Genomic DNA, 23,218 nt, shown 5'->3' with positions numbered 1-23,218 from the left:
ATTTTTACACTCTGAAATTGTTGCGTTGAAATGCACACACGGATGACTCCGTTAAAAGTTACTGTTGCGTCATCTCCCGCAGTTTCTTTGGAATTTAACAAGACTATTTGAGTTTCTACTTCCTTAGACGAATACGTTATATGAGCAATTACGCAAATGGGCTTTTTAAGCATGCACTATAGAGCCTGCTTATCATTTGATTTGCAAGGATATAAGGAAATATAATTGTCCATGCATCGCGCAAGTGATGAAATAAACTTACATTTCATTAAATGGGATTAATTTTTCTCATTTTCATTTTCAAGGAAAATCTTTCCGTAATATTCATTTGGTTCTCAGTTTCAAATGATAAATCGGTTCAATTTTTGAGTGCATTCACATAGAATATCGTTTTGAATTAGATTATTTTTAGTTATCAAAAGATTCTAATGCAAGACCATAACAATGTGATTTAGCGTTGCTGTCGTACAGTCACTCGAAAGCGGAAATAATGACAATTAATATTAAGAGTCACAATACGTTAAATTAGTACAATTTGGTGTTGCATTGTGGAAATGGAAAATAAACAAGGTTGACGCCCTGTTGAGTGCGTTGCCACGCGAGGGCACTTCTACTTGTGTCCGAGACTAGGGATGTTCCCCCCTTGAAAGCCATCGCCCTACCTTAACAGGTCATTTCCTTTGCAGCATACATCCCACCTTGACAGAGCAGTAGCCTCCCGAATGAACCCGTTTGATGCGCTGCTCTCGAAAGCAATTTGCGCAAAACGCACTTACCACCCAAATCTAATTACAATCGTCGCTTCTGAGGGAGGCAGCGGGCACGCAGATGGAAGATGGTTAACACTGGAGAATATTTTGTTTCAACCGTTGGCCCAGCGATAGAGAGCACGAGCCTACGTTGTTGTGGCTATCCTGCTACGGGCGAAGGACGTGGACCACGGCTGAGAGGAAAGGGAGCTTAAATGATGGCCGGGAAAAATGATAGACATGTCCTACTCGACCGACCTCAATTATTACCCCACGTGATTCTCGCAGGGAAACAGATGGAAGAGGAATGGTAATAAGTGTGTGTAGTACGCGAGTGTTTTTTTCAGGGCCGTTTTGTCCACCATTTAGTTTAGCCAATATCCTCTACGATCACGCTAAGATCAATGCATAAGACAAAAATAGCAAAGGGGGTTTAAAATTTCAAGGCTATATTCCTGTAAAAAGTTATATTTTGGAAGATGTGTCAGAGTCAGGCTACTGTAAAGGTGAAGAGCAATAATTTAGCATTTTTGTGGTAGACTGATTTTAATATAATTTGAATGTTTTAAGCCGAAGAAATCCACCACTCACGACCGAGCAAGAGATACAGAAAAAAATTTAAGCTAATTGAATCTTGCGAGAGGGGTATCGACTCTAAGGCTAACTTGACGGCTCTCTGAAAGCGTTTTAAAACGTTACACGTAATGCATAGCCCCAATACGACTTGACAGGGAAAGAGAAACTGAATAATATGCCGATGTATTAAGCAACTTTGTATTGTGCTCACTCACTCCAGCTAATTCAATTTAACTGAAAAAATTTCTGTTTTCCACGACTACCTGATGTTGCCTATTGTTCGGATGCTAACAGATCACTCTTGCACAAGAACCGGTTACTTGCCTCTCCATCGTCTCGGTGGAGGAGAAACAGAAGGTCCTAGACAGAGCGGACTAACACCGGTGACCTTAGGGTGCTCTAAAACTCTCGGCGGTCCTCCGTGTGCTGGGGGCCCGAGCCATCCAAATTCTGCTATTCTCCGACTCTTTCGGAAATGCGAAATGTTCAAAATTAAGGTTTTTATGTGGCTCCTGCGTTGCTTTTTTAATTTCAACTAGTCGAACTAGCCATTTTCAATTTCCGGATGACGGTAAATTTATACGTTTGAGGCAATACTGACGTGTGCATGTCAGGAGGTACTCGAATCTGTGGGGGGTGGGTGAGTTTCCCTGCTGATGAGGGAACGGGAGTTCGGAGAGTACAGTGCCGAGACGCGATAACATGGAGGGGAAAAGAGTTGTGACATTCCGAGTAGACGTCCTTTATCCTTTATTTTAAACAAATGAATCTGTAGGGAACGTCAAGAGTTTTATTCTAATATACTTGCTGCTTGGGAGGAAAACACCCGTGGGTTTTTGCACTGGAACCGAACTCTATTGCCTTGACCGTAAACTAATTTAAGGTCATTCTTACAGTGAGGTTGGAAAGGCAAAGCGAAGGCTTTTAGCTTCTTAATCTGGGTCTTCCTACCGGAATCATCCTTGTTACCGTAAGATATTCTTTTAGCGTGTGCATATCACTAAACCCAAGATGCAGAAAACGCGAGACCTTGCAAATATGATGGAGCATGTGATAAGCATTAGGCTATACTTAAATCCACCTCCACCCTTTATCTGTTTAAAGTATTTACAAACTGGAACGCGTGACTTCAGGTGTCGCCTTATTTCAATTCCAAACCCGCGTTGGATGCCTATAAAACAATATATTATCTACTATCACGTGATGAAACCCGTCCGATATCCTCTTCCTTGTGAGCGCGACTGTATGAAGCATTGTTCTTCAGATCCCCGCGTAATTTTTTGGCACTAAATGTGTCTGTTGATTCAATGTTTTCACGGATAATTTGTCCAATTGGCGCGGTGACCAGTTTATGCTATGTAAGGTGCCTCATTCCCTCCCTAGAATGAGACGCCTCCAACCCTCCCTAGAATGAGACGCCTCACATACGATAACATAATAACACATGCATAAACAGCGGAATACCGGCGGTGGTGGATTTTATAGTGTCATTCTGAAGATCTCCTTTTGGCGTCGTTTCCAGGGAATATCCATATCTACACAAAAAAGTTTGTAATTTCCGGCGTGATATCGTGGAATACGAACATAATAATGAACATATCATAACACTTCTTCTCTAGATATTGACGCATTGCACGACTGGTTTCGAATATACTAAAACCGGGCGCGTAATAAATCAATATCTAGTGGAAAAGTGTTATCAATTATTCATTATTACATCTATGCAACACCTCCGCAAGTAGCCACAAGGGCGTGTGGCGGGGTTTGCTAGGGCACCGGTCATGCATGTAGAAATATTAGTATGCCGTAATATATTCACTGTAATACATGTTATCTCATATACAACTTTCGTGGACGTAAATGCCTGTATAAATTATGCAATAAATGTTGCGATTGACCAATTAATCCGATTCTATATTCAAGTTAAAATTAGCAAACATTTGAGTTCGACTTTCTTATACTTGCTTATCGTTTAAGGGAAGAACGGGTACTGGAATCTGTTTGACTACCTATCTCTCTTATTTTGAATCAGTTGGTCGAATCTACCAATATAATTGCTTGCCATTTTTATTTCCTCAATACCGCAAAAAAACTCACCCGGTTCCTTTCTAGAAGTGTGAGTTTTGCCGGCTTTCTACGAGAATCTAGAGGTTCCCTGCATAATTCCTCCATCATGTCGTCGAGTGCAGTGCTTCATTTGTCGAACGGGCCCGTGACCTTTGGACATCTTCCTTTGAGGATCGTCTCCTTAACCGACGCCGGGTTTCTCTCCTCCCTCCTCTCCCCAAAATCCCACCCACCGCACTCGCTGGCGTTGCTAGTGACCTCAGACTCCCGTGAACGAACACCCCCTCGCTTCTCGTTTGTACTACTGACGTCATTCCCCACTGTTTACGAGTAAACAAGCGTCCGTTAATTCATTTTCATTATTGACGTAGGCGCGGTGACGGGGATGAACTAATGCTGCACGCTGAGTGGTGTAGTTCCCTCCAAAGAACCCATCTACATAAATTGGAAGCGTACCTAATTCAGATTATTATTTTGGAATATGCGCCAAATCCTTCTCGGCTCCGAGGAGCTGCTCCGGTCCGTTGGGGCCTTTTGCAATGGTCCTTGACATCATCTCCCACTCACGGCCGCCCTGATAATAGCCACTGATCGGGGACGACAGCTATTTTTTTCGTTACGCAATATTTTATGAAGTAGGTAGATGGAATTTGTAATGCCATTTTTTTGAGAACATCGTACTCGCGCGAACATCGTATCCTAAAGATGGTTTTAAATTGCCGGCCCCTGTGGCGGCTGGGTAACGCCTACTAACCCAGAGATCGCAGGTTCGATTCCCGCCTATGTGGATTTTTCTCCACTTAGGAATTGAATATTTGTAATTGTCTATTGTTGTACTATTGTTGAAAATTCCGATTCAAAAGGCAGCATTGGTGTTTTAGGATTAATTTGAAATAAATAAATAAACGAAATGCCGTAATTTACTACTACTAATAATAATACACACAAGCGCCTCAACTAAACATGATATTGCAAATTATTGATTCACTCCAGGGGTCCAAATGAGGAATTGGGTGTGCAATGTGGACGCTGTCGGCAATTCCCCGTTCGAATCCTGACTGCACTCTCGGCCCTGCATTGAAGCACAGCTGATCTCGGGAATACTGGAGCTCTGACCAGCCAATAATAGAAAAAACAGTAATTATGTTAAAAGGTCAATTATCCAATACCAATTCTGATGTACACCAATAATTTCGCATTTCAATAAATATTTCCCCCATTCACGACAGTTGATGCAAGCGAGTTTACGCAAGGATTGAAATGTACCATTCTTGTTGTGCCCTCATTGAAGGGACTCACGACAATGCTCCACCTAGCCTCGGAACCCTAGGTGAAGCGTCGTCGGTAGAGTCGACCTTGGTGACCGTCGTGATGCCCTAGGGAGATGGGTCTGACCTGATTTCGGCGTTGGTCGGTCGAGGCGCCCTTATTGAGAAATGGGTCGCCTACACGAAGGGGAGGAGGGGCGTCTCTGCAGAGAACTTCCGGTGCTTCCAGGGCGATGGAGAAACCTAAAGTGTTGGGCTCTGCCCTCTGCTGATCTGCCATGGTCTAATGCTTTTTGATGAGACCCGAAGGTAGGTCGAACGGTAGAGTGGAGAACAGCTCTGGGAGCGATGAGGAAGGAAGAAATCATTTGGGAGTACGACAAAAATACGTGCACCGCATTTTAAGATTTACGCAACAGTCCGCCGAATGAAATAGTTCGAAGCAATACCATTATGTGTGCACATTTAACAAGGTTCAATATATTCTATGGGAACGAGGCCACCCACACCTACCCCGATGTCATATTTTCGGAGAAATATCTATCATCAGCTACAATTCCGTTTTTTACCTATAATGGTCCACATCTTAGATGACATTTCTTGTCTACAGCTACATGAGGTAAGATATATTTTTCAGAAATTGCAGAACGTTTAGAGATAAAGCGAAAGCGGAATGTAAGTAAATCGTAAATATATACATGAATTTAAAAATGACAATAAGAACCAAGTAAAAACTTTAGTGGCAAAATATCGCTTTTTATAGGCATGAATTAGTTCAAAACCATTTTCCCGTAATTTGAAAGCATAAAATACGTTTATTTTTCTCAACAAAAGCGGCAAGTATATTTGTAATGAATGCAGTATTACGGTTCCTCTTTTGTTTAGAATTTTGGGATAGGAAAATTATGCACGACTAAGAAGTTTTGAAGACGATATTGTTCTTGTAAATCAATATAGTTTATAGTTTCCTAGTAATATTTTCCTTTACAGTATTGTACAAGTTCTAATCGTATGATTAATTAATGAAGCATTATCCGGGATAAAAATACGTATTGTAAGTCGTACATTTTCTTGTTTTTCGATCCATAGTAGGGTTGTATCACAATTTTTATCTCATATCCTAAATTATTTTTTATGTAGTTTTATTGACAATTGTTTTACACTTTTTTGAATACTAGTAAAATAATTTTTACTTTAAATGCGATCATTATCCTCTTGCACTGGCTACCATCCATTCATATGAAAAATATGTTATATTTTATGTACAAGGGGGACTGCCGGATACACGCTTGGGCTGATCGTGAAGCCCTGAAGGACAACCACAATATACAATGGCCAACGGCTACTGATTCATCGAAAGTTCACCAGAGAGAAATTATAGTCACGTGGGTACTTATATTTGTGATTCAAGGACTGTCATAAAAATGTCTATTTTTACTTTCCCTTCGTGGTGCATAAAGAAATATACGCCGTCACCCACATTGAAAATTCAGAGAAAAAAGCTAGATGAAGACTTCACGAAAACTGGCTGGTTATGGTCCCCTTAACTCCCTGATAACAGAAACTCCCTCTGAGGCACGAAGTCGATCTAATTTTTAAGATAAGTTCACGTTTTATTGCCTAAAATCGGTACTAAAGTTATTCCTTATTCCATTGCCCTAAATTTGAAATCGTTCACCTGTTTGGTCTAGTTCTAGGCTGTGGTTCACCGTTCGAATCCACTTAATAACATTCTTTTTATTTATCTATTTACTTTTTCTTTTGCGTTGAAGTTTTGTTGATGTCGATTCCGGCACTGCATCAAATGATTTTTCTATTTGGCGGACCATCAATTGTGACCTCAATGTTTGTTTTTTCACGACTAGATTTTGCGTTGGTCTTTATTCTTTTTGTTCGCATGTTTACAGCTTCCGAGAATAGAATTGATGCGGTGACTACTCTAATGGAATCCCGGACCCTTTGGGACTCACATTTTTTTAAATTCATTAAGTTCTTTCTTTCGGCAATTTCAATTTATTTACTAATGAATATATATGTGTAGAAATATTCTGGCAGAATGTTTCAGATATATCGTAATTTCTACTTAGGCTGTCATGTGGAGAACACTTCAAGTGTACAATACACCGTCAAAGACAAAATATATTCTGCTAAAAAGTTAGCAAACATGGTGAAGGCCGATATACATATCGGACAGACGGAAAAAACTGAAGCGATGCTTTAATGTATATCAATAAAATTGTAGCATGAAACCAGCAAAAATAATTCATTATAGCGCGAAAAATATTCACTCCTGAAAGAAGTCCTAATGTGCGGATTCTCGAGACAACAGATCTAAAGTGTCCCACCATACCGAGCACACTTTCCTTTCGACGTAATGCAGCAGCAAGTGTTGCTACTATTTCATACGATTTATCAGTAATTGAAATCATTTTTCTGGTAATCTTTAGGTTATTGATACCTAAAAATGGCATTTCTAAGATCGCGGAGTTCACGAATTAGTATAATCCGTCGCACTTTGATCTGTTCTTCCACGATTTTTTACTAAAACGCTCAATATAATGGTTTCAATAGGTGTATTATTATTATCAGGAGACACCACCAGGGCAAGCAGGTTTTTGATGGGCCCAGAGGCTAACCAGTAACACACTTAAAAGCCTTGCCTAACACGACATTTATCATGTCAACACCTTGGTTGAAAAATGTTTTCCCAAATAAGCAGCGTACATAAACTAAATTACAATTTCAATTTAACCAAGGGAAATTTGAACTTCAATTGAATTTGGATTCAATTGAATCAAACTCTTTGGAGTTGTACTTCCGAATTTATAAAAAACGCTTGCACCCCCCCCCCCCCCGTAAATCGAACCCGTGTTTTCTTGTCCAAGCCAACTTCCTATATCTCGCTCCTCTTTTGCCTCACGTTTATTTTGCCGTATTAGTTACCAGCCGTAATTTATAATTAATTCTTCTCACTGATTTCTTCCAAATTCTGTTTTCTACCCCTTAATTTTCTCGTTTGTCTTCCTAACCATCCATTTTAAGCTCAATAGCTTCCTTATTCTTTTAATAAAATATTAATCGTTCTCATTATTTCGTTTACGGTTTGTGTTATCCTTTTTTTTGAGAAAATCCCAGCTCTTTTCTAATTTACCCCGTCCTTTGCCCTCATACAGATATTTTTCAGTTAATATAATCTAGCTTGGATTTCCCTGTTTTCCTCTGGAATTTTCCACGTGTATCTGCATTTCTCATGATGATTAGACCAGGCATTAGTTATGAGTAAGCCATTTCTCCTGCATAACTATTGTCCCCTTCCCTTTTCATTCATATCTTAAACCTACTCTTCTACCTCACTCCCATGTCTCCAGTCGTCCACCACCGATTTTCAATCCATATCAAATGTTTCCTTCCAGAGATACCCGCAAGCATTCCCTCTAATTGGTCGTGCACGCTGTCTACTTCTTTCTCCCTACGATTACTTTTCGTCATGTTAACCTGAATAAGAACCAAAGTCACAGGTCCTAATTTCACCTCTACTTCTCTAAAATTTACCGGTCCCTCCGTTGATGCCAAATCAGGCGGATGCACATAGGTAATTAGGTAACAGGCACATGTGTAATAGGCAAGGGTACCTTCAAGAATATGGGAATGAAAGACCAGGACTTTTTTTACTCTGTATATCATGCCCAGAAACAAACTTACTTGACGAACAGGGTTTGCAATTGACACCATCCGGTCCCCCACTGAAACGACCCAATGAGTGGAGGAAAGTAAATTAGCTCGAATATCAGGGCATGCTGTAAATTTGATGACCACTTGAAGCGGTTTTACGATCCGGCGTTATTCATATGCTCGGACCAAGGCTTCGACTGCGCGGGACACTAAATCCCTTCAACGGATGGATCCGTTGCACTGGTTGGGAGAACTTTGGTGATCTTCAATATCTTTTCAATTGCTGATCAACACATTATTTCCTCCAGCAGTTCCAGTTTACTATTTAATGATAATGTGTATGTGAGTGTGCGGAAAATGTTGGCAGTGGAGTATCACTCACGATAGTACCTAAATTAAACTGGATATTTTATTTTTTCATTTTATTAAGTCAACTTCTGATGCCACGGGAATACATGATTTCCAGATAACTCTCTTGCCTTTCAAAGAACATATTGCCAAACACGATTCAACTAAATCATCTCGTAAGAGGTTCCATTTCACGATAAAGGTCTTCATCATTATTTAACAGTAGAGAAACCAATGAACTCACTTGCGGACTGATTGTTGGTGAGTGATTGGTGGGGCAACGGAAAGTGATTTTTGAAATGTTGTCTTAGGCCACGCAGCCTTAAACTTACCTTTGAAGATTGGACATATATTCCAAGCCGTTATTCCGCCTTCACTCATGAACTGTCCCACTCCAACTTCAAGAAAGAAGATAGGAACTCCTCCAGTGATCAAGCAGATGAAATATGGAATGAGAAAGGCACCTGCAATCAGAAAATAAGAGAGAGAGAGAAGGGGTCATTAGATAGGTGTATATCTGCTTGTTACAATGGACTCCAGTTATGGTTCGTGTAGCTTTTGAATTGTCAAATGTAATAATAATACAGAGACAGGCAGACATCATTCATGTAAATAAATGATAATAATTTGTCCGTCTACCCTTATGCTCATTATAAACATAATTAAATCAATTTTAGGTAATTAATCTCTTCTCGTCATTCGCCTATCTCTTCATTTTTGCTCCCCTAGAGTTACGCGCCCTTTTGATTGCCTATAAGAGATTATACAGGGTTCGTCCGGAAAATAAGTGTACTGAGCTCAGGAAAAAAAATTTATTACACTTTTACATATCTTAAGCTAATATTCCTAAAAATAGGACACTTGTGAGTCGATACACTTGTTCCAGCGGCGTTCCCATTCCTGGAACGCTCCCGCGAAGGCATCATCGGGAACCTCTCGAAGACTCGTCGTCGACCTCTTCTCTGCCCTCCACGAACATCTTGTGCCACCGAAAGATCATGTTTCTGGACATGGCTGACTCCCCGTAAGCCTGGTTAATCATACCGACAGTTTCGGTAGACGATTTCCCAAGCTTTACCGCAAATTTGATGGAATAACGCTGCTCCAAAAACTTCGGCATCGCGTTCCGTGACGTGGGTTGAGCGTGGAGGTTCGCGTTAACAGAGCTCCTCACTACACCACAGCTCAGAGCCGACTGCCTTTTTCAGCGTCGCTTGCCAACATATCCTCCTCCAATCGCAGCCCGTCAGAGCGGTGCTGGGCGCGCCTGGAGCGGCGCGCCCAGCCAAGGAGTCAGTACACTTATTTTCCGGACGAACCCTGTACTTTGCTTCTCATCAGGTTTCTAAGGATGCGATACCCCAGCACTGTGATGGCATGACACTGATAACAAAGGCAAACCCCGAACACTTTGATTTGGCTGAAAGATTCGCATGGAGGATTAACACTGAATAAGGGGATAGCAATGAGTGAATACTCACTTACTGCTAACTTAATTCATGTTAATGGCTTTAGTAACAAGATAATACATTTTGAATCTTGATATCCCATTGCATTTTCAATCGTCGTTACGGGCGTGGCGTTGTCAGCTACTCATACTACTTTTGAGAATTTAGAAATGAAGCCTTGGGAGTATTCGAACCTTTTCCATTTTCCTTCACAATGATAGGTGGAAGGATTTTGGACTTTTTTTGAAGAAAGCCGATGCGATATTGATACTTAGTGACTGTTATTGTTAAAAACACGTTATTAGGGACCCGATTCCAAAATACTCCTGGTATACCGCACACGAAATAAAAACTTTCACCTTGATATCCCGTGAAATGTAGACAAATGATAAGTCAGTACCTTTTGTAACAGACTTAATGTGTCATAATGAGGCTCGAACCAGGTATGAATGAGTAGTCTGAATTTGCGAAATTTGGGTTGTAGTTTAGAGAAACTGGTCCCATGACGTTCAGGATTGACATACATTTAATATGGCTGGCATCGAAAAACACAAAATAATATAAATTTTTATTCCTCTAATACCATAGAATATCTGCCTGGAATATATTATCTTAAGCCTTATACATTTTAAAAATTAATCCGCAGTCCATCAAGGATGGTATTCCTCCATAGATAGGAGTAATTAACTCTGCCCCAATTTAGTTTGAAGCACGTCATTCTATTATGAAACTCATCGCATTCCATCAACTTAGTGGACAGAAGCAAAAATTATGAACCTGATACGAAAGTTAAGTGACCCAAGGAGTCTATGAGAGTTTTTCTTCTTCCTACCGATATGTACGAGTACGTCCTAGAGTATAGTACATGGAAGCATCTTTCACGATCCTTGCTAGTCTCAATTCATTATTTTCTAGAGGCTCATTATTAATATGAATCCCGAAGGGAATTAAGAAGCTTTGTTCGTCGGATTTTCACGTTACTCTGACGAAATTTTACGACGCAAAATTTATCGTCGGACTTATTCAACCTTCAAAGTGAAGCATTACATGTGCCCTTAACCTTCGGCTCCAACCGAATACATTTAGACTGCAGATCACGTTTTTCGGAGACAGGTCAACGAGTCGCCAGTTACTCTGGAAGCGACGCCAGTTGTATATTCTTGTGAACACGGAAGTAATAACGAGCCATTCACTTGTTCTATAATATAGACCCGTGTCAATCGTCCACGATAGGTTCGTATCATGATAGTCGACGCACATGCTACCCGGCACATTTCCTTACACCTTGGAACTCCAGTGGTGAGGTGGGGAAATGGAAAGTGATTTTTGAAATGTTGGCTAAGACCACACAGCCTTAAACTCTCGCCAGTTTTTTTTCGCTTATCCACTAAAATATTTGACCGTATCGGCAGCTTATTTTGAAAATCAGAATGAATGAATTATGACTTTGTCACTATTTTTTAGGCCTCTGCTACTCTTTTCTGTTCGTATCTAAACCTTCAGGAACCATTAAAGAGCGGAGTGCTCTCAAAGTGGCGACGAACGTAGGCGAGTAGTTGGCACTCATCTTAACCGTGACAGATTTGTATTAGTGCGACCTTAAGTAACATCCAACGGATATGGGTCGTAGACACTTCCACCGAAGAGATAGCATGCGTACCTCCATTCGTACAGAGTACTACTTCAGGATGTTAAATGGCTAAAAAGAGATACCTTTCATTTGTTTCATTTTGTTGGGTATTGTATTGATAATCTCACAAAAACTATGTGACTCTGGATTTCACTTATGTTTATTAGAGCATAAACATCGAAATGAAACGAACTTGGAGAGGCAAGATATACGCGAATGGCGGCCTCCTAATTATTTGTGTGGAAGCTTGCTGAATGGCAGCGGCTAGCCTCGACCTGCCCGATCTAGCCTAATGCGACCGAAGGTCGAAGAGATCATCCCGGTATGTTGCCACTTAGACCGGGGACACTTCCCGAAGAATAAAAATGTGAAGTGGCATGAATATTCTCTTAGCCACTACAGAGAGCAAGAGGCACTTGACATAACTCCACATTTAAGCGCAGACCTGGAAGAGTCACTGATGAAGTTTGTCCCAACTTTTGGTGAAATGCCTGTACGTCAACGCGCATGAATTGATACTCATTATTTTCTCACTAGAGGCCCCTCACGGTATCCCTAAGTAAGAGTTCGCGTGGACAATTGAAGTGAATTGAGTCCCAGGTGCAGTAATAAAACGGGAGCCGTGGGGGTTACCAAGGGAATTATACATAATAGTTGAGGAGTGCTTGCTGCTTTTCATCTCATTGTTTTGACTAAATTACCTTACTGCGTATTTTACTTTCTCTTACATCTCAGCGTTAATTTTAGGAAGAAAAAAAGAACTTTTAATGAATTGATCGCAGCCATGTATATACCAGGTCTGTCCTAGGATACGGTCAGTGAAATTACCATCCGCTTGCACGCAGCAGACACATTGTCTTAAGGTGCCAATCATACATAGGGTATCCCTGACGAGTAGTAAGTATTATCCTCAATTGGATAGAAGAACTTTCATTTATGATGCTGCAGATCATGCAAAAATGGATTGGAATCGCAAAGTGGTGTCGTATAATGACCTGGAAATGATTTAAAGGATCAAAGTGCACTAAATACATATATTTCTTAGAAATTTCGGAATACGTGTTTCTTTGTTTCTGCTCTTGTTTTTTGTTCGCTAGTAATATCTTGGTGTTCGTATGTATATATAAATACATATATATGTATATACACATATATGTGTATATACATATATATGTATTACACACGCAGTATATATATATATATATATATATATATATATATATATATATATATACCATATATGGTATATATATATATATATACATATATGTATGAATTCATATATATATATGAATATATATAAATATATATGTATTACACACACAGTATATATATATACAGTAACCATAACCATACACACATCAATCAACTCGTAGAGTTCATCCAGTACTAAGCCGACCGCGGCGTGTGAAATTCACACATCAGGGGTAGGTGGGCCAGTTCCTTTCTCTGTGCTTGTTATGGTTTCCAAGGAACCAGGTATGAAAATCACTTTATCTTCGGTGAAGCTGCAGGTACCCAGAGTACCTCGCCCGGGAATCGAACCCAGGACCCTCCGGTCAGCAGTCCAACGCTCTACCCCCTGGACTACCGCGACCCACAATGACATAGGGCTTTTGGGTGATGATATTAAATAAGGCCGTGGGGCCAGACAACATTCCTGCGGAAGTAAAGGTTTAGGAAAACTTTGTTTTATTTACATTTATTCTCACCCAATACAAATTGCACTGATTTTCCGAATTCGCTCGGCAATGCCTGTACCGCTTGGCTGACTGAAAAACTAGAGCTTGGCCATCAACAGACCTAACTGATTTTACAAATTCCCCTGCGAATTATATTCCTACCTCCACTTCTTCACTCACTAATCACTTCCTTCACATATACGTTGAACACTACCGGTGATATTGGAAAAACATGCCTTTTTCCTCTTCCTTAGACTCCGGACTCTCCGTCCCCCACTCGCATCTGAGCAGCCTGAGACATGTACAGGTTGCTGATTAACCTCTTGCCCCTACAATCTATTCCTCTTTTTTGCAATTTACTCATTGATTATTCCCAATTCACTCTATCAAACGCCTTTTCGAAATCTACGAAACCGGAAATACTTCCTGATTGTATTTTATGTTCTTCTCTATTAGTGATCTCATTACTGCCATTATGCATGCCTCTCCCCTTCCTGAGCCCAAACTTTTCATTCCCTAAGTAATCATTTGCCCTGCTCTCTATTCTTTTGTTGATGATCCTGAGAACAACTTTCGCTGCGTGGGATATCAAACTTATTGTCCTGTAGTCCTCACGTGATGTAGCCTCTACCTTTTTCGGAATAGCAACTGACACTGATCTCACAAAGTCTTCCGGCCAAAGGCCTATCTCATAAATGGAATGTTTATGAAATGAATGAATATCGCATGAATTAGTATTATTATCAAATTATTATGAATTATTATTACCGAATGAATGAATATCGTATTAATTAGCCCATAAAAACTCATCCTCTCACATTTTCCTAAACCTTTGAGTAGTTCCACGGTTATAATGCCTAACCTTACGGCCTCATTTGATTACATTTTCCTTAACGTACATTCTATCTCAGTGTCGGGTAAGCCTGGGCCTAAGCTATCTTTTTATTTGTCATATTCTTCATCTATACCTAAACTTGCTGGCCAAAGATCCTCACCATACAGTTCTTTTATACAGGTACTCAGCTCCTTTCCCTCACTCATGATTTTCTTTACAGTCTGCTGATATTCCTTCCTTGACAATCCAGTTAATGCTTCTACATTCCATTTCCTAATCTGCCTCCCCTGCCTTATCTTTTTAAATCAGATGCTACAATTCATAACAACTAAATTGTGGCTAAAGTCCCCATCCGCTCCCAGGAAGCTGTGCGAATTGATCCCACTGTTCCTAAACCTGTGCCTAACCAGAATATAATCTAACTCATACCGTTCAGAGCCACCTGGCATTATCCGTGTACACCTACGCCCTTTGTGGTGCCTAAATCAAGTGTTGGTGATGATTAACCCCTATCTTTTGCAACACTCAATTGCTTTCTCCGCATAGTCATTCCTCGTACCTAAACCGTAGTCCCCCACCTCATCACAATCTCTTCCTTCGCCTACCGTCGCATTCCAATCCCCCATCACTATGAAATGTTCCTCTGCAGGGACACACACGTTTGTCGGTTCTACTTTTACTTCTACTAGTAATATGTCATTTTTCCCTTTTTATGCCCCCCTTTTTAGTCAATAATATTGCATCTCATCGCTAGCTCTCATCTCCTCCGCTGGGTTAACTCTATAATTATCACTCAAGTAATCCTCATTATCCTTCCATCTCACCTCGCATAGACCTAAAACAACTATATTTCCTCGTTCCATCTTTCGGTTACATTCTCCAACTTTCCTGTCCTCAACATTGCCCGAGCATTCCAAGTTCCTATTCTGAATAATTTGGTTTTCTTCTGCGTCTTATACCCTGCTACTCTAGGTTTTGCTTTGAAAGGTTTTCGTGAGATAAAGACCGCGGGAGCCTTGCCTCTACCCCTGCTGGGCACGACACTCGGCCGATTGGGCCGAGTTCGATAGTTGCCAGGGCTCATTTTCTCCAGACTCAAAGTCTTGGGAATAATAATTGAGGTGGTTTCCCGAAGAGAGATTACGAAGAAGATGAGTCAGGTGCCACTTTCCAATGGCAACATATCAAGAAGAATTTTAGATTCGTGTCAGAATATTGAATAACATTGCAACTATTGTATTGAAGGGTTTACATTTGAAATTCTGTGGTAATTTGAGGAAAGGAGTCTGCTCTTTTTCTTCACTGATAAAAAATGACGAAATTTTAAATTAAAAAAGTGTGAATGGAGTAACAAATTTTGGTTGAATTTAAAAGGCCATGGAGGTGTAAATTCTGATGACATTGTACTGTTTAGCAGAAAAAGAAGGGAATGGATGGATTTAAAATTCATTTATCTCTTAATACATGGATTAGCGTTAATTAATGTTTATATTTCTATAAATGATAAATTGCTAGGGATAGCAGTTTGCAATCGTTAAATAATTATTTTAAATTAAATATTCTGTACGTTCCTTCTAGACAAAAGTGAAAGTGGAATGTTCAGAGATAGTAATGATTTACCCGATGATTTTTATCGCATTTCTCTCTACGTACTTTTGCGATATACATGGTTTTTTCATGCGGTTGATCCATTGTAAGAATAGAAGCGGGAATAGTCTGGGAATTCATCTTTTACTACGTGTGCCATTTCCTTGAATTGAATGACAACTGGATTACCTGACTAAAATAAACTGATTTCCTTTCAAGCAAATGAGTTCAATAATTCGTCCTACTCTTATACATTTACGATTAGTTTTGAAAACCCTTGAAAATGTGGCATTAGCGTGTGACATTTTTGCTATCTCAGTCCTTCATCGCGACTTCTAAAATATAATTCCCGACCCGTCATCGAAGTCTGAGAGGAGTTGGGTGTCTCTTGCGTGATTTTTGGATGCCTAGGTTTCTCGTTACGGGAGCCGTCCACGGGGGCCATTGCCTCCGGTTCCCGGGCAGAATTGCAGGATTGAGCCACCATGGATTCCCTCCTGGGATGTAGGCAATAGCGATACACGAAAGCTTCGCTCGGCTGAAGAAATCCGTGGGCCGCTGCAATCTTTCTTTCTCGCACTCACGCCTATCTCGCCACGCCGAGCCGTGTTCTCTATCGGGGTAGGCAAAGACAGCACAGCCTGGCTGTAGGTTATTTCAGGAAACTCGCTCACCATTAGTAATTTCTCCCATACTAATAAGTCTTTGAATGCTTCCTTCTCCTCTGTCACATTTCTTAAACGTTTCGTTCATGATCTTACGTCCCTTATAATTCTGGTATTTCTCGTTTTGAGAGCCTCTTCAATCACATTCACCCGTGACTTTCTCGGTCTACTCATTCCTCTCACAAACCATTCCCTTTTCTCTCGTTTATCTGTTTCATGATTTGACTCCCTTCCAATCGCTCAACACGAAGATACGGGCGTTGAATATTTCCTTCATACTTTTCTATCGCCCGTACTTCCATCTAATCCATACTTTACTACACACACTTCCATACTATAATCTAGGTGAAGTATCATCCAAGAGCTTTTTTTTCTAACTCAAAAATAATCTTATCAACACATGCCATTACATTGACAGAATAATTATGATTAACATCAAAGCCTGCCCTGTAGACTTGTGTATCATAACAATAAAGCTACCAACAATCAAGAGCAAACATGAGGAAGTAGAACAAACGTACGAACGGATAGAAGAACTTATCAAATTAGTGGGAGAAAAAGATAATCTTATTATAATGAGTTATTTAAATACGTCTGTTGGTCAAAAAAACAGCCAATAATGGACTGGAAAGTTTGGATTAGGAAAAAAGAACACCAGAGGAGAAATAGTGATTAACTTCTGGGAACAACAAAAAATTATAGTTACTAATACATTCTTAGATGACCCCCTCAGAAGAATTTCTACATGGAGAGTACCAGGAGTCACCAAAAGCTATCAAATAGACTATATACTAATCAAACAAAGATACAGGAATCATATGAAGCCTATTCAAACAGATCCTGGTTGTGACGCGGATATTGACCACTTTCCTGTAAAGGCAAAGTGCAATATTAGGTTCAAGAAGTACCAAAGAAATATGCCAAAGAATGGCGCTTAGAAAAGTTGAAAGAAAGGTTATCCGAAAGCTGGCAAAAGCAACAAATAAGTTGATTGGGGAAAAAGAAGGATGGGAACATATGAAAAAAGTGCATTAAAACAATGACACAACAAATGCTAGGAAAAAGAAAAACTAGAACCGCGAACACTATGGATTAGCGAAGAAATATTGAATCTCTTTGAAAAAAGAAATGAGATGAGGAGGAAAGATTTTAGAGCATACATAAAGCTAAAGAATCAAATGCTCAAACATTTTGGGAAGAGAAAGAGAAATGGACGAAAGAAAGATGTAAGAAAATATAAGAGGATTTGGTGAGGGGAAGATTGGACAAAGCATGTACAAACATTAAATTACCTCAATTAAAGCGAAGAAGCAGAGCAAATGTGATTCAAGATAAAAATGGAAATTGTATAAGCTTTGAAAACGATAAAGTGGGTGAGAGATGGAAAGAGTAAATAGAAGAATTATACAATGGAATAGAGATACAGAATAATTATGCCAAATAGGGGATGCGAAAAGTATGGGCAAAGATAGGCTAGGTCCTTCAATAGCCAGAGAAGGATTTATTTTTGCTTTGAAAAGTTTGAAGGACAACAAAGTAACAGACCCAGACAATATACCTGGAGAAATACTGAAATATATAGGCGATATAACAAAAGGACGGTTATTCAAAATGTTTAATGAACTTTATGAAACAGGAAAGGTGCCTGAAGATTTTACTTATAGTGAAATAGTTACAATCCCTAAGAGAGTTAACACAACAGACGGTTCCAATTACAGAACAATTTCTATTACTTCGCACGCTTAAAATATTCTATTGAACATGAAGAAAAACAGAATAAAAGGAAAAATCGACCAAAATGTAGCAGATGATCAATTTGGATTTAGGACAGGAAGAGGAGCCAGGGAAGCGATATACTATATAGTAAGTACTACGAAATATATAATATATAGTAAGTACTACGAAAAATTTTAGAGAGGTTGATAAAGATTAATAGAAATACATATGTGGTCTTTATTAGATTTAATAAAAGGTATTTGACAAAGTTGACTGGAGACTATTATTCCAAATGTTGACGAAAAACGAACTTGATGGGAAAGAGAGAAGAATTTGAAATGTGTGTAATGTACAGAAAACCGAAATTGATACAAATAGATGCAGGAAAGTAACAAAAATAAAATGAGGCGTGAGACAAGGTTGTCCTCTATCCACCAACCTATTTAATTTATTTATCGAGAGAGCAATAACCAAATTGAAAGAAAGGACTAAAGGTATGAAAGTGGATAGAAAATAATTCACAGTATCCACATTGATGATGCTATATCAAGAATTGCAGAATCTGAAAAGGACATAAATAAGATGCTCAAAATACTATCCAGAGACCTAGAGGGTATGAAATTGAAATTAAACCAGAAGAAGACCAAGATAATGGTACGTAATAGAAAAGAAATTTCCAAACCTGACATAAAAATAGAGAACACTACCTTGGAAATGTTTGCTACATGGGGAGTATTATTAACAACAAAAATACACGTGAGACTGAGATTAAGAAAAAGATAGCCTCGGTAACACAAACGTTTCAAAAGAAGAAGAATTAGCTGGTCAATAACCACATAAGCGTAGAATCCAGAAGAATGTTCATGAAAACGTTCGCTTGGAGTGCATTGTTACATGGATGTGAGACATGGATAATCAGGAAAGCTGAAATGAACAGGCTTGAGGAAATGGAAATGCAGATATGTAGGTAGTGAAAATATAGAGGAAACTAACTAATACAAGCTGAGTAAAATGAAAAAGTTAGTAAAATGTGTTAGCAGAAGTGAATAAAGAGAGATCACTCCTACGGACAAGAGGACCAAGGAGAGAAAAATTAATCGGATATTTATGAAGGCATGACCAATTCTTTAAGAACATATTTGAAGGAAAGGTTGTAGGTAAGAAACGAAGAGGATGTATCAGAGCTGATCTCCTCAAGAACATGGAACATGAGGTGGACTTCAGATCATATGCTAGCCTAAAGACAGCAGCAGGGAATAGAGAGACGTGGGTGGCTATTGCGACAAGGTATTAAAGTGAATGGAAGAAGAATATAGCAATGATTTTAAATGTGTACAGTATTTAACCATTATTACCTTTAGAATTTGATAGTGACTGTTAGAGATTGCGTCAAAAAATTTTATTCGTTTTGTTACGGAGAATGATGTTGAAAATCTTGCATAATTACTATTTCATCATGAGTCGAATCTTGCACGCATTACATCTGTTGTCCCTTATGCACTAGCGGGTATTGCTCCTAAAATGCTCGTGTTTTCAAGCGTGTTTGCTCCGATATAAATTAATGGAAGTCATCATTGCCACGTTAATTAAACAAGTTTTATGTTCGAAAAACGAGTATCTCGAATTTCCCGCAATTCTCCTATGTCAACAGCGATGCGTCTGTTTAGGCTTTAAGAAAATTTTCTTTTCATTCATGTCGTCTTTCTTCGAGTGAATTCAAAGAAACAGTGGGATATTCTGTTGAAACTAGTTTAGAGAAATCACCGGCTGCGGCACAGATACTTGTCAAAAGGTTCACAATGCAAAATACCTTCACCCACAACGGGGATCGAACACAGACCATCGATTGATTAGTAATATAGTCATCGCATTCAGCCGACTGGGGTAGTTATGGGGTGGATAACTCGATCGCCTGATGACCCAAAGGTCGTGGGTTCGATTATTGCTTCGGGGATAGTGTTCTTCCAAATCAAATGGTTCAGCCCTTGGGACGTCTGATGGCGAGCCAGGAGGAGCCGGGATCCCAGAATCACACGATGTGGCCGGAGAAAAGAAAAAAATACCTTCGAAAGGAGACTTCCTTCCATCGAAATTTAATTTGAAACTACCTACTACCTCTACTGTTACAAATAGAGCAAGCATTTAAGTTTAAAATTGGTTCAACTACGAGACAATTCGCAGGAAATAGTGAAGCAATACAGGTAGTGTATAACCTGTAGTGTTAAAACTAAGTTTCCATTGCGCCTCCGAACATCTTTGCAGTCTCTGTAACAGAATTGAGGACACAAATATTGGGGACTCTTTCTCGCGACATCACACGAAAAAGTGTTCACATTGAGATGACTCAAGCACGTGACGGACAACGAAAAAAGAATGTAGAAAAACGAAGCAAGGCTCTTGTGGGCGTGAGAACCACGCAAGTTCGGTACGTGCTAAGTTAGGGTTACGGGATTTCTTTGTTGAAAACAAATATTGTCATGAAAACCGTGCAAAAAATGCTGCGGATATAATAGCAAGATATATGCTTCTATTTTTAGAACTGCAAAAGACCTTTGTGAGGTCAATGAAACTGTTTTAGCCGCGGATCTCGCAGCTAATATTTATTGCATATGACCATGTTTTCATCGCCGTATGAGCTCATCACGCGATGACTACCTGATGTTGCCACACAGTGGTGAAACCATGGTCGTTTAGAATAAATATTAACTGTGGAATTACTATGCTTCATTTGATCTGTACATTTGTTCATTGTAGGGTCTGAAACCCGGGAGGAAAAACATGTGTAACGGCACGTGGTGATTTGCGAGATTGAGATTGTTTTTCCAACAAATATTTAAGATGCCATAATTAAGGACATTCTATAAAAATGAATCAAAGCTCTTCAATGCCACTCGAAATATTTTTCACGCAATTTAAAAACAGCTAAGATGATTTCTAGTTCGTCGTTGCAAAATGCTTGCATGAAACCGCGTTGTAACTTGTTTTGACGGAAATGCTTGGTATCGAGTTATCTTTACTGTATTTTGAATTTATAAACAGGAACACCCAAGTGAGGAAATTTCATTGATGAAATGTTGGGCTCGCAGCGTTCACTGACGTTTTATGGATATTTTTCCCATGTGATTCAATTTTACCATTTGGTGGAGGACATACGTATACGGAAAAGGTACCAATGTTAGCTGGAATATGAAACTTTCCTAATATTTTTTAAAATTTTATTAATAAAATAAATATAGCCATGGGATGATAAAATTACATCCTTTCTACTGAAAGAAGAAAACTGTACAGTTTCGAAATAATTGAAAATAGAAAAATTGTAGCGACGGGGAAATGTGGAGATGCAGTTCGTCCGACGTCACGGGCACTGAAAACGCTGGTCCATTTCAGCATCTCCAAAGAATTCGATGAAAAGCATAAAAATTGAAATCACAATTTAAAATGTTTAAATCGAATCTACCTGTCATCAACGTTTACAGCGTACGTGCACACATGTGCCTAAGCACTCACCCACTGGCGTCCGACTCCTCCCATTAGGTCTTTGAGAAAAAATTGTCCTAGTAGGCCAAGTTGGTATTTATGCAGGTTATCTCGTGTGTTCACCTCACTTGTATAAGCTGAAAGATCCGCCCCTAAACTCACTACACATGCATTTCATAATTTTTGTTTGTGGATGGTAAATATCACCAAGTGCCTTATTTTCTTTACTTTCTTTTCATTACGTGAAGATACAGTGGAAGGATAGAGGTCATCAGAATGCTCGTGCAGATCACTTCCTGATTTCGTAGTTTAAATGTGATATAACTATAATAAAGAGGATTAAAAATTAGAGGATAGCACAAAAGGGAGATTCAGAAGATTTAACGGAAATAAAAAGAAAGGAGTCACAAGAAGTAAAACAATGTAATTTAGAAAAATTGACTGGAAACTGCGATACGTAGGTGAGTGGGCGTTGGAAAATGTATAACAAGAGCTGCAGAGGAAACAAGTGAAAGGGAAATTCGTAGAGAAATAGCAAGCAATCGATTTCATGAGAGATGATGAGGAGGCAAGAGAGACGGAAGTGGTAGAACACGGGATTGGGAGGAATAATGTACGGAGAATTAAAATAAACTCATGTTGTTCGAGAAATCAGTAGGGCCACGAAAACGTGACGGAAAGTGTTGTGTGTGGAGATGGAGAAATTACAGCAAAAGGAAAAGTAGGGATGGTAATATTTCATTTTTATTGGAGGCCAAAGAATAGAGTTAAATAAAAGAAAGACGATACGGACCATAAGAAATCTGATGGTGAAGTGATTGAACCGAAAAGGATTCGGGGATGATAGAAAGAGCACATAGAAGAGCTTCATGCGTGTACCAGTTGATTAGGATATAAAAATGGAAAGTCACGTGGGTGAAGATACCCTTTAGCCCAGGTATACTTAATGTCGAGATGGAAAATGTAATACAGGGTATGATGACGTACAAGGCCATGGTAAGAAATAGTATAGCTGCAGAATGACTGAAAATTTTACAAATAAGTGGAAGAAAGGGTTATGAATCACTCGTAAAATTTTTGTGGAAGAATTTTAAGAGGCCAGAGATTTTAGATCTTAGATTTTAGATTTTAGATCAAGACAATTTTGATGTGTACTTCGAAAAAGACAAAGCCGGAGCGATGTCTAGACCTTGGAATTATACGTTTAATTTCACACGTGAAAAACGTAAAACTAAAAATAATCAACCGGATATTGAAATATATGGCAACATACTTAATAGAAGGAGGCCATTATGAATTCGGGAATGGTAAGACAACAGGGTCAAGAACCTATTAAAGTGTTGGGAACTTAAGTAGAAAGAAACGGAAAATTTCGGCAAAGAAATTGGCAGAAATCAAATCAAAGCCAACTGCTGTACAAAAACAAGAAGTGGGGTAAAATAAAAATTACAACGTAATACGGAAACTCGGAAGAAAAACACGTAGGAAAAAGATGCAT

General features: G+C 39.3%; 1 protein-coding gene across 2 annotated transcripts in view; it reads right to left on the bottom strand.

The window, feature by feature from the left end:
* The window catches only part of LOC139689878 (sodium- and chloride-dependent creatine transporter 1-like), a 66,225-nt gene that overhangs the window by 38,732 nt on the left and 4,275 nt on the right, over window positions 1-23,218 (bottom strand). For both annotated transcript variants that reach the window (XM_071586983.1, XM_071586984.1), the window contains exon 2: window positions 9,013-9,144. In XM_071586983.1, the coding sequence (XP_071443084.1) occupies window positions 9,013-9,144 (132 nt within the window). The remainder of the gene's footprint in view (window positions 1-9,012; window positions 9,145-23,218) is intronic.

The sequence above is a fragment of the Hetaerina americana genome, unplaced genomic scaffold (assembly GCF_022747635.1).
Source record: "Hetaerina americana unplaced genomic scaffold, ioHetAmer1.1.p SCAF_285, whole genome shotgun sequence".
In the NCBI taxonomy this organism is placed as follows: Eukaryota; Metazoa; Arthropoda; class Insecta; order Odonata; family Calopterygidae; genus Hetaerina; species Hetaerina americana.
Note: the sequence above shows the minus strand (reverse complement) of the source record. Positions and strands in the feature narration are given on the sequence as shown.